Genomic DNA, 13,255 nt, shown 5'->3' on the forward strand with positions numbered 1-13,255 from the left:
TAACATTTGTATCATCAAGCCGCAGACATGACCAGTCCGAAATACAGCCAGTATTCCAACAGCTTTGTGCAAAATGACTAAGTCGAATGTGCAGGTACACCTAAAGAACATGTGTTCAGTTATACACCAGACCTTGGTTCAGTAATATGTTGCGGACTGTACAGTTATACACCAGACCTCTGTTCTGTTGTATGTTGCAGACTGTTCAGTTATACACCAGACCTTGGTTCAGTAATATGTTGCAGACTGTTCAGTTATACACCAGACCTTGGTTCAGTTATACACCAGACCTTGGTTCAGTTGTATGTTGCAGACTGTTCAGTTATACACCAGACCTCTGTTCAGTAATATGTTGCAGACTGTTCAGTTATACCCTAGACCTCTGTTCAGTTGTATGTTGCAGACAGTTCAGTTATACACCAGACCTTGGTTCAGTTGTATGTTGCAGACTGTTCAGTTATACACCAGACCTCCGTGTTCAGTTGTATGTTGCAAACTGTTCAGTTATACACCAGTCCTCTGTTCAGTTGTATGTTGCAGACTGTTCAGCTATACAACAGGCCCCCGTTGCACAAAGTGATCTTAAGGCGACTATGCTTGTAAGAGGCGACTAACGGGATCGGGTGATCAGGCTCGCTGACTTGGTTGATGCATGTCATTGTATCCCAATAGCATGGATCGATGCGCATGTCATTCACTGCATTGTCTGGTCCAGACTCAATTAGACTGCCGTCATATAGCTGGAATATTGCTGAATACGTTGTTAAACAAACAAAAAAACAACACAGCAATCTATGACTGTCGTAAGCCCATGTTAAAGTATGGGAGTTACAATCACCTTAGCGAGAAGATAGCTTTGTGCAACTGGGTCCAGTCCTACATGTTCAGTAATATACCACAGACTGATAAGTTATATAACAGACCTCTGTGTCCAGTAACGTGCACACGCACGCACTAGGAAAACAGACCAATGAAACAGAACACAAGTCATTGTAATTCAACATTTTAATAGTATTGCAGGGTGGGAGGAACCAATATGTCTGAGAAGTGCCAATTGATGAATTGCTGGATATGATGAAATCAAGAAGAAAAAACCTCTATACTGCTCAACTTTTGAAAGGGTTATTACTCAAATTCCATGATGCACCAAACTAATAACTTGGAGTGAGTGAGTTAAACTTAACTTTGCATCAGCATTATTTCAGCCATATAGCTACTAATTACTTGGAAGTCAGTGACCCGGAAAGGCTTCCCTATCTCTTAACCCTATCAAATGTTCAGTAGTTTCAGTCCTCTTCCATTGCAATTATGCATTATTAACACAGGAAATGGTCTTCAATGGCATATTGATCAATAAAGTAAAGAAAAGAAAGCTTGTTTCAATTGAAACTAAATAAATAGGATTAGCCAAAATAAATAAATAGCCTAATTGTAATGAAGAAGTTGTTCATCCACATATCTTATCCTTCCTAAATAAATAGTACTTGAGACAATATTAATATGGCTTTAAAACATTGTCTTCAACCAATTCAGTTTGTACGAAGGCTTGAAGTGTTTACAGTGCATTTTTCCTGAAGAGTGACACAAATCTCATAATATAAATACACATGTACATGTACCGTATTCAACGTAATAAGCGCCCAATATTAGTAATAGGGGGGGGCTCTTATTAGAATATTATTTTGGTGAGAGAAAAAACAGAGTTGAAAGATAAATTTCGTGGTTTATGCTGACAGCCTGAAATGTTTATAGATATATTTTTCCAGAATTTAATTGCCCATAATTAAGGGTGCATGTAACACACGTGGGCGTATTATACATGAATAAATAAGTCTTGTGTACATTGATCAATCGGAAGGGGTGCTAATTGGGATTGTTCACTAGCCATTATATAAGCAAATTAGAGCAGGGCGCTTATTACGTCGAATACGGTATTAGTAAAACTGGAATAAACCAGGATTGATCATGACAGAAATATTAGGTGTTTTTTTACACCTTGACTGATCGCTACCATCCATGTTTCTATCATGGAGAATAATAATAATCCAAAACAGTATTTCAAGCTGATCTTAAGAGTAGATTAAGGTCAAAATTTACTGTTTGTTTGGCACTCTAAGAGTTGGTGAATACATAAGAAACTCTATGGTTAACAACTTCTGGTTTATTGCATATGGCAACATTTCGATTTCTACAGTTATCAAGCTAGCTAGAATCTACAGGAAAATGTCGCTATATGCAATCAACCAGAAATTATTATTCAGAAGGTTGTACATTTCTTAAGGTCAAAATTCATTATACGCTAGCGTTGTGTCCCTTTGAAACCCTTTGAAATTATACACACAAATCTTGGAAACTCATTAAAACAACCAGGTGTAATCCCATCATTTTAGAGAGACGGGGGACAACCGATACTACATCAAGTACTATTTGTCACCAATGCGCCGTAAAATATGTCAAAATCAGGTCCAGCAACAAATCTCATCCTATGTGTTTTTGTACTGGGTTTATAGTGAGTGAGTGAGTGAGTTTGATTGAACACCGCTTTAAGCAATATTCCAGCAATATCACGGCGGGGGACGCCAGAAATGGGCTACGCACATTGTACCCATGACGTGAATCGAACCCGGGTCTTCGGCTTGACGAGCGAACGCTTTAACCACAAGGCTACCTGACCGCCCCAGTTTGGGTTTGAAAGAAGGGATGTTTTCCTGCCTTGTGCATGTGCAGTAGCATTTCCTGTGGAGGAAAGAGTTTTCCTCACAACTAATAAATATGTTGGCAGTGAAGAGAATGTCTGTTGAAAACTTACATAATTTTATTCGGCGTGACGAGCGAACGCTTTAACCACTAGGCTGCCCGACCGCCCCACATGGTTAATAGATATATGAGCCATAAGTTCGGTGGTTTGGAGTAAATATAAGAATCAAATGACTAAATCTTTTTTTTATTGGTCTGATGTCAGTACTGTTGCAGGTATTCGTTAGAGTGTTGAGTGTGTGAGGTCTGATGGATTATCTCGATGTCATGAAGTCACGCCTCGCAGGGATAATCTGATTGTGTGTACTGGGAATGATCAATGATTAAACAGATAAATGGTCTGAGTGAGGTACAAAATACATGTATGTACAATACTTGCTGAAAAGAAGAACTATTTGATCACAAGTAGACAATAATCATTATTTGGAAAACTACTTTACAGAGGAAAAGTCTAATCTGAAAATGGTTTGTCTTGAAAATAACAAGAATGAAGCCACAAAAGAAAATCAGTATTCAGCATCAGTGTTCAAGCAAACATGGTGTGTGAGTGAGTGAGTGAGTTTGGTTTAACGCCGCTTTAAACAGTATTCCAGTTATATCGCGGCTTGTCAGCTTAATGTGGGAGGAAAGCCTGAAGTGATGCAGGTGCTGACAAACCTAGAAACATAATTGGGGCAAACCGGGATTCGAACCCACAATCATAGGTTTCTGGCTTGCCCAAGGGACGCAGCTCTGCACAGCAAATCGCAGCACCTTAGACAACTGGGCCACCCATGCCCCCAAACATGGTGTGTAGGTAAAGTGTTCCCATTGTTATGTTAATACAGACAAAATATAGTTAACAGAACATGTCTAGACTAACATCTAGTCTCTGAAATTAACATATCGTACAGAAAAAAACCAGTTGTTCAATTATCTTAATAAAAATATAATAAATGTGAGCCCAGTGACTCTCTTCATTTTCAGATACTGCAGTAATCTAGACTTGCCAAACATTATAGACTTGCATGGGATGTATTTAATATATATTTGTATCAGGGTCTGTAAGACAGACTAAGAACAGTTCTTATTCAAATCGTTAATTTGCAATGATACAGAAACATTTTTGGTTTCGTTGAAATGTATCCAAGAACCTGATCAAGAAATGAATAACACCACACCACTTTTGACAGGGATGTTGTTTTATCTTTCCATGATACAATTCTGATTTTCCCTATCTAAAGTTGAGTAGTATAACTTGGAAGTAAGAGGATCTAGCTCTCAGCCAGATCATGTTGGACATGCCAAGCACCAGGTCTCAAGAAGCATTCCAATCTCATTAAAATCAGATCTTAGTTCTCGCTGCCGCTAAACAAAGATCTGAGGACATCCCATTAGGGGTCACGTCAGACCGACCTTTCGCAAACTCTGACCGACCAATGGAATTACTGACAAGAAATCGACATTAGCCAATCAGAAGGCAGCTTTCTCGTGCTTTACGGCAATAATTTCAAATTGGCGACTACGCTTCAAAACATATTTTGAAAAATTCTCGCTTAAAAATTTGAAACCTGAACTTAAGAACATTCTCGAATGGCTAATATATGGTCTAGATTGTATAGATTCAGTCGTTAAGCCCGTAACTATCGCTCGGAATACTCCGTTTTAAAGTTCTCGAGGCTGCATGATTAGAAATCACATTCTGACTGTCACTTTCATGATCTGGTAAGTGACACTCTGATTGGTCGGATGAAGGGTCGTTCTGACGTGACCCCTAATGGGATGTCCTCAGATCTTTGTTTAGCGGTAGCGAGAACTAAGATCTGATTTTAATGAGATTGGAAGCATTCATAAAGGTTCCTTGCAAAGGTTCACACACATTCTTAATGCAGCACAAAGTTTTGGCACTCTCAATAGCCTTTTAAGTTCATAACCTTGCTAATTTTATCCAACATCATTACATGCCACAGATATTCAAGCTAACAATAACATACATGCAAAAATCATGATAAAATCTTTCAACAATAAATGCAATTTTAAGTTGACAAACATATTCCTGGTGTGAAAATGAAACGAGGAAACAACACATATTCTCTAAAACTTATTTACACCTAAAACAGTCAACGGGAAATGTCTCCTATTGACATGTTTTATATCAAAGGCTGACACTAAACAGACTTTTACGGTCAGGTAACTCCCTTGCCTCAGGAAGATGGAACCCAGTCAATCTGGATCAGAGGATTTCATAGCCATCAATGTACAAATGAGTATACTGAATGAAACAAACATTCCCGCCTTTCCAGCGTTTTAACTGGCATGGTATTCTTTTACCTTCCAAACTGCTGCAAACAAGATACCAGCTACACATTCACAATAATGGAGTATTGTCCCAGACTTGGGGAGGTAGTGCTGCAGGCCAAAACAAGTCAAGACTAGCCCATTCTGTCCTTAAATTCCACATGTAAAACAGTAAGTTGGGTAAAAAACACTTTGACAGTATTGCAGCCATATCACGGCATGTCAGCTTGATGTGGGAGGAACACCCAAAGTGATCCAGGTCTCAGACATTTACCACTTTGGTGAAACCCACGAGCACTGGTATATATGGTGCTGACAAACCTAGAAACATGATCAGAGCGAATCGCGATTTAAAGCCACAATCATAGATTTCTTGTGTGCCCAAGGGTTGTAATGCTGCACAGGGAATTTTGTTGCCTTGGACGACTGGGCCACATGTGTTCCAGAAGTCTTATGAATAATAACCTGTATGTGGGAAAGTGAAAGGCCAATCAAGTGATTATCCAGTGGAGATCATTAAATCGTCTACTGCATTACGGACGTCGTGTTACGTGATGGTTGGACAATGTAACAGTGTCTCTCCTGAGATAAGTATTACTCACGCTGCTTGATAAAGAGTTACTTCCCTTGCGGAAGTCATGCAGCTTGTCAATACTGAATGAACATAACTTTAGTATTTAAGAGTGCATGAGTGAGGTTTTAACATCGCTCTGAAAAGTATTTAAGTTATTCCACAGCAGAACTGCTTTATGTGGAAGGCCATATGAGACAAATGAGTGCTCTGAACAATACTTCAGTTATATCATGGCATGTCAGCTATATGTGGGAGGAAAGTCCCAAGTAATACAGGTCTTAGAAGTTTACTTTGATGACACCCACTACCATGGGTAGAAACATGATCAGGGACAAATTTGGGATTCAAACCCAGAATTTTGATGAGTGAGCGCCTTAACCACAAGGCCACCCCACCGACCCCATAATGAAATGAGAGTGAAGAGTAAATACGAGAGTGCTCCCACCATCTATAGCTGGTTTGCCTGTTCCAAACCCACTCACAAAAATATAAGTCTGTAACTGTTTGGAATGACATCAATAGAGGTATTTCTGGTCCTGTAATTCTGGCTCTGTAATTCTGCTTTCTAAACAAAAACATTTCTGAACTGTAAACTATCTATCCAACACCTACAACTACCATAATGTTTCACCAACAGTATCCAAGCCATAATTGTCACAACTTAGGGTTCCATTCCAAAGACCAAAACTTCATCAATGAATCACAAAATGAAAACTCTGGAATCATAACGTAGTAGTGTTTTTGTTGTCACTGTAACTAAGCACTCTTGAGTTTGAAAATTTTCACTGAAGTGATCAGAAAATGAGTCGGCATGAAGACCAGTGAAAAGACTGCTTCGCTTTAGTTTACCATTCTGGTTGAAGTTCGCCACTAAAGTCTTTCTACATCCAAGTAAACATCTTCTCATTTGGCTAAATTCCAAGGATGCTAATTATAGTACTGATGGCACTGGGCAACATTTCAAGGTCAAGGTCAAAGAAAGTGATAATAACATACAATCTCCACTGTACGTTCATACTGGATTGGGGCTTGGCTCAAAATACATCAGAATATAGAACACTTATAATCAATGTGACATAAATAGTTCATCATTGTCACGGACCGCCATGACTCAATGGGGATATATCCTTGCAGAAATTGTGAAGACATGTTAGGTATGTATCTTTCACAAAGGAAGAGGTAGAAGGGAGGCCTCTTTTTTGACAACAGCTTCTGCATAATGGAATAATTGTGCCCCCCCCCCCCCCCCCCCTAAAACTTGGACAAATGATATACTTTTAAAAGACAGGTATTCTGGGATAACAGTGATTTGATCAGGAAAATATGTATGTACATGCTCATCTGCAGAGTTATCTCCCATGTTCTTAGGGCTAGTCATGTGATGATGCATAAGCAAACAATAGCTTCTCAGATCTGAGAACATGTCAGAGCTTGACAAAAGAAACTCTTTTATCTCCGCACAAATGGTAGAAAACTGCAAGCCAGTTGCATTATATGACCGGCATGCCTCTCTCTACAATGTACGATAATCTAAAAGCATAAGGTTCAGGCAGTGGTGCATCCTATCAGTTTGGTCCATTTATGACGCTAACAACAGACGACATGTTGCTCAAGTTGCCCTCATTCATCTGATGAGTCCACTAAACTTGGTTTGGATTTTGGGAGAAGAGGGGGTCCTTAAGCATCAGAGGTAGCGTGTAGAACTCTACCCGATATTGGCTACTGGAAATCAGTTTCATGGAAAACCCCTCTAATAACATATGGAGAAATGCCTAGCCTGGTGTACAGGTAAGGTTTGTTAATGTGATTTTTCCAGATGAGTCAGATTTTTTAGAGTTGAGTCAGTTCCACAGAACATAAAAATCAGATGGTCCAGAGGATGGATATCCGTGAAAACGGTTCCGAAGTGTTCACTGCATCTGACAGTGTGGGGATGTATCGCCATGATAAGAGTTGCACCCCTCAGTGCAGTTGTACAAAATGATCTTAGCGCTAAGGTAATCATAACACCCATACCTTCATCATATAGACTTACGATAGTTGTAGCTCTGAGATTATGTACAACGGCACCCAGATCTTTGTGGAGGGAAACGTTAACATTGTCACATTCTTCAGGAAGGCCTCAAAGAATTTGCCAAGGGACTAAGCAACATTCCATGTGTGCTACAGCAGGACAACGCCCAACCCCACACGTTAGTGTTCACAAAACGCTTGTCTACAGATAACCACGTTGTCATGATGGATTTTCTTGCCACTTCACGTAATCACCTTGTAAATGTCTGACAGCTCATAGCTGACACTGATGAGGAGTGGCAGCCTGGAAATCATGGGCGATGGAGAGGACAATCACTGAGACATGGTTGAATCTACCCAAATCTACCATACTCATTAATATACAGTATAACAAGGCGTACAAACAGGTGTATCGACAGACAGGGTACCCTTACAGAATATTAATATTGTGTTCGCGAAAGAATGGACCCTTACACAGTTTATCGTATTAACATGAATATATGATGTATTTCTTTGAAATATATGTCTGAAAATTTCCGGATTTTTTTGCACAATGCTATATATTAGAAATTGCCATGAAAGTTGTCAGACGTATTCAATAAATGAATAAGAACTAAATTTTGTTCATTTTAACAATTGTATGACTGGAACTGATGACATGATTAAATGCATAGGCATTAAAGGACAACATGTGAAACAGGTGGATTTTATAGGTTTTCAGGAAGAACATTTTCAAAGAAGAAGTACAGTGGGTGGCCATATCATTACACACACTAGCGGGAAATGTAAATTGCAAAAAACATATACACTTACAAAATATTATTCCGTTCGATAACAAGTCGTTTATTGCCACCACACTTGTCACATGGCTGGTCAGCCATGAGCATCTGATCCAAGAAATCTGGGAAAACATCCCTTTGCCTACACTAGGAATTCCAAAGAGCATATTTAAAATATTGAGGAACAAGGGTCAAATAACCAAATATTGAGGTAAAAAACATCATATCAAAATTTATTCTCACGTATCCAGCCATTTTTGTACGTAATAAAATGGCCACCCGCTGTTGATAAAAACAGTAAAAACTATGGTAAAACATTCATCTTGGGCGACATACTTGCTCATACTTAATTTCATGTCCAATAATTTCAAACAAACATTTTCAAAATTCAACATTTCCAGAGGGCCAAACAGGGACCTTGTCCTACCTCTCCTTTCAAAGAATCACAAACTGCACATAATCTCTTCTTGGAAGAATCATATTGATCTTAAATTTCAGCATTCAGCAAAAGGAAGTAGAAAGTTTGTTTATATATATTTCAAATTGGGCAGAGCTAAAAAGTCTGGAGTGAGCTTCACACATTGTCCCCATGTCAGGTATTGAACATGACGAGCGAACACTTTACCCCCTAGGCTACCCGACCGCCCCAATAAAACCTGGAGCTTCCCCTGTCATCAACTACTTCATGAACTACAAGATAAACATGATGAAGTAGTCCTACCTCAATCACAACCCCACCCCGGCATTGTATCGCTTCTCTATAGTTGTAATTACCTGAGAATTTATAGTTAATTAATCGTCCTGATACAATTCCTGTCGTTATACCGGACTCCTGAGGACAACAACCTCACACATATGGACAGATACAAAGGAAATTGGATTACAATATCAAGATGGACTTTGTAACCATGAAAATCCAAAACTTGATAATTCTACTTGACAATGTGACCCACTTGACTGGAACTTACATATCGATACACTGTCTGGGAGTAGCACGTACCTCTTGCTGATGAGCTCTGTAACACTGTCACACTGTCGGGGAGTAGCATGTAACTCCTGCTGATAAGTTCTGTAACACTGTCTGGGACTAGCATGTACCTGTTGCTGATAAGTTTTGTAACACTGTAACACGCTTAGGAAATAGCATGTACCTCTTGCTGATAAGTTCTGTAACACTGTCTGGGACTAGCATGTACCTGTTGCTGATAAGTTTTGTAACACTGTAACATGCTTAGGAAATAGCATGTACCTCTTGCTGATAAGTTCTGTAACACTGTCGGGGAATAGCACGTACCTGTTGCTGATAAGTTATGTTACACTGTAACACTATAGGGGAATAACATGCGCCTCCTGCTGATAAGTTCTGTAACACTGTCGGCGAATAGCATGTACCACTTGCTGATAAGTTATGTTACACTGTAACACTGTCGGGGAATAACATGTGCCTCCTGCTGATAAGTTCTGTCACACTGTAACACTGTCGGGGAATAACATGTACCTGTTGCTGATAAGTTCTGTAACACTGTAACACTGTCGGGGAAAAACATGTACTGCTTGCTGATAAGTTCTGTCACACTGTGACACTGTTGGGGAGTAGCAAGTACCTCTTCCAGATAAGTTCTGCAGTAATTGCCCTTTGAGTTTAGGCAGTTCACCATTGTTAAACTTCACCAGCTAAATGTCACATATACTACAGATGTCATTCTCCAGCTTGGAGAAGGAGTAACACCAGCTGCCTACATCAAATTATTATGTCTAACATAACCTTTATACAGAGTTTCAAAAACAACATAAGACAAAGAAGTTCTGATACTGATATTCAATGATGCCCTGATTGCAGAATCCACTTATATTCTGTCCATACATAATAACATTACATTATTATTCTACCATTCAGTATTTATTGGAGTATGCCCTTCAGCTTTGTAACTGAAGTATAAACAAGACCCACAATTTCTTAACTCATCAGAAAAAGATAATTACCATTAACTCATCAGAAAAAGATAATTATCATTAACTCATCACTAAAAGATAATTATCATTAACTCATCAGAAAAAGATAATTATCATTAACTCATCAGAAAAAGATAATTATCATTAACTCATCAGAAAAAGATAATTATCAAAAGCAGTCTGTGGGAAAACATTGTCATCATGCCAAAGTTGTCTTGCAGCTTTGGTTTTAGCTGATCCTGTTTATAAATACACAGATATCTGACAAGGCCACTACTCCGTCACAGTTACAGGCTGCAACAGAATGCAACAACTTCCATGAGAAGTACAGTAATCATATGAATTTCATCAGAAATCATTTTATTCTTCTGAATGCATGTGTCCAATCTCTGTGACGGCTGACTAGTCCATCCGAAACTTACTAATCTTAGCAAATAAGTCCTGGGCTCTCTAAAATAATGAATCATTAAATGACATTTAAGATCCAACTGCTTGGAAAATGTGGTCCCTGTGCTGGAGATTTTCAGTGGCTGGAAACTTTGATATGAAAATATAAAACAAATTTCTTTGCACATCAGTTGAGTAGCTTGTTACAAACAGGAAGTGACCCCATGACCTCTGTCTGTCCAATGTAATTATACACAACAGATTCAATTCTGTGACAGTTCACTGTCCATCACATCACAAGTCATTTAAAAAAATAAAACAATGCTACACGTATATGACACATAGGAGGAAGAACAGACCCCCCCTCCATCACGTGGCTGACGCTGCATTCAACAGCGATTCATCTGAGTTAACCCTGATCATCTCCTCCACGATGTAACGAATGTCTTTGGCATCCCCTAATTCCACATCTGGCACTATAATCCTCAGAAGCCTGTGCACATTGTCTTGTAAAGCCTTCAGCTCCTCCATAGTCTGTGTCACCTCTGTACATTTAGCAGAATACATCTTTTTCAGTTCCTCATACCTCTGCTTAGTTTCAGAATCGCACAATGCATCCTTGTCCTTCTCTTTCCGAGGAGCAATCTGTTTTTCTTTTGATTTTGAATACAGGTTACTGCTCACAGTCATTTTCCTCTGCTTCTTGGAATCACTGTTGGCTTTCCTCAACACATCTATCTCTTGGTCCAACTCTTCTATACTTGGTTTTACGTCTTTACTTTTCTCTTTTGTGCCCTCTGTTCCTTTCCTTTCTTGGACCGGTGACTTGGGGCCACCTGCCTCTGCCCCATCACTGTTCTGTAGTAGCTGCTCATCCAGTTCATCTTTGTCCGGTTTGATGTCATCAGTACGGAACATCTTGCTAGGTGTTGGGGATGATGTCAGCATGTCCTCGTCCTCCAGGGTCAGGTCAATCAGTTCGGTCGCGGGTTTTCGCTTTCCAGTGTTGCGTTGTTTTTCCTGAGGATTTGCAGGGTCGTCGTTTTCCACAATATTGATCACCTCTCCATCCTCCGTCTTGAAACACATGTTCTGGTTTTTGTTGTTGCCGCTGAAAATGACACGCACAAAAACTTGAAACATCACATACCGTATTTGACGTAATAAGCGCCCATGGCAATATTTGCTAATGTATTGGCTAATGAACACCCTTTCATATTGATCAATGTACAAAGAACTTATTTATTCGCATATAATACGCACTCGTGTGTTATATGCACCCTAAATTACGGGCAATTAAATTAAAATATACCTGTCGTAGATAAACATTTCAGATTGTCAGCATAAACCACGAAATTTCCGATCTTTTAACTCTTTTTTTTTTAAGCCTCTATTTCTAATTTTAAGAGCGCCCTGGGCGCTTATTACGTCGAATACGGTACATACAGTAAACTACGGTCATAACGAAAAAACTAATTATAGTTCATAATAACCATAGTTTGTTATAAGCATGTAAACAGCATATATACAGCATATATACAGCAAATAGACGGGACCAAAAAGCACATTGTTATATCCTTCAGTTTGTTATAAAGGTGTTCGTTATATACGTAGTTTGCTGTAAGTCTTTAGAAATAGGAAGAGCTGATGAAGGGACAAGAAGTAGCCCTGAGATGTTGTCACAAACAATAATGATGTTGTTATCCACATATGTAGCAATGTCCATGCTGCCATAAGGAAGCTGAATTGGGTCTTAACAACAGTAGAAGTAGAAGTGAGTGAGTGAGTGAATATAGTTTGACACCACTTTTAGTAAAGTTTCTAACTTATCACGGTAAATTCAACAGAATTTTTGACAACACATAAAATTCATGTCAAATCCTCCACTATTTAAAGAAAGAAGTTTCAATAGTATGCATGTATGCATGGATATACCAATGTACAGGACCACATCCGTTCCACACAATAAAAATACTTGCATTAAATTGAAAATAAACATAGATATTTGAATACTCTACATACAGAGACAGAGTCACCATGGTAACTGACCTTGTGGATGACACGGGTGAATTCCCTGCCAGATTTTCTGCTTTCTCTAGAAGGTTCTGCAAAGACACAATAGTCACTAGAGACATATAACTTGTACTTCACAATGAATACATGACTTTGTTCTAAAGCTGAAATGTCAGCTTGAGGCACATGTGAATCATGACAAAAATCAACATAGAGTATTATTCAGTTCTTACCATCTTCCCGAGGCAAGAGAGATAACTGACTTTGAAAGTCCAGTTTCCACCCTTGCCGAACTAAGCTGGAATTCCTGGACTCGATCGTAGCGCCACGAGTGGCTATTACAAGTTATGTCCTTTCTATGCCTCTCCTATTGACCAATCAGATTCAACCTTTTGTATCACTTGCATTTGTTTCAAACAAAACGGTGGCGCCCAGTCAAGACGATCTGATCGATAATCAAGATCTATATTGTGATAAAACAAGTCTTACATCGCGAAGTGCA

The 13,255-nt window shown here is 39.1% G+C and overlaps 1 protein-coding gene across 1 annotated transcript in view; it reads right to left on the minus strand.

Annotated features, from left to right (window-relative positions):
• Nucleotides 1-6,854: 6,854 nt before the first annotated feature.
• The window catches only part of LOC124140347 (MORC family CW-type zinc finger protein 3-like), a 38,822-nt gene continuing 32,421 nt past the window's right edge, over nt 6,855-13,255 (minus strand). The window contains exons 16-17 of the mRNA XM_046507883.2: nt 12,790-12,845; nt 6,855-11,851 (exon numbers count right to left, since the gene is read on the minus strand). Coding sequence (XP_046363839.2) covers nt 11,110-11,851; nt 12,790-12,845 — 798 coding nt within the window. The 3' untranslated portion in view covers nt 6,855-11,109. The remainder of the gene's footprint in view (nt 11,852-12,789; nt 12,846-13,255) is intronic.

Source organism: Haliotis rufescens, unplaced genomic scaffold (genome assembly GCF_023055435.1).
Source record: "Haliotis rufescens isolate VD_foot unplaced genomic scaffold, xgHalRufe1.0.p SCAF_5, whole genome shotgun sequence".
NCBI classification, from domain to species: Eukaryota; Metazoa; Mollusca; class Gastropoda; order Lepetellida; family Haliotidae; genus Haliotis; species Haliotis rufescens.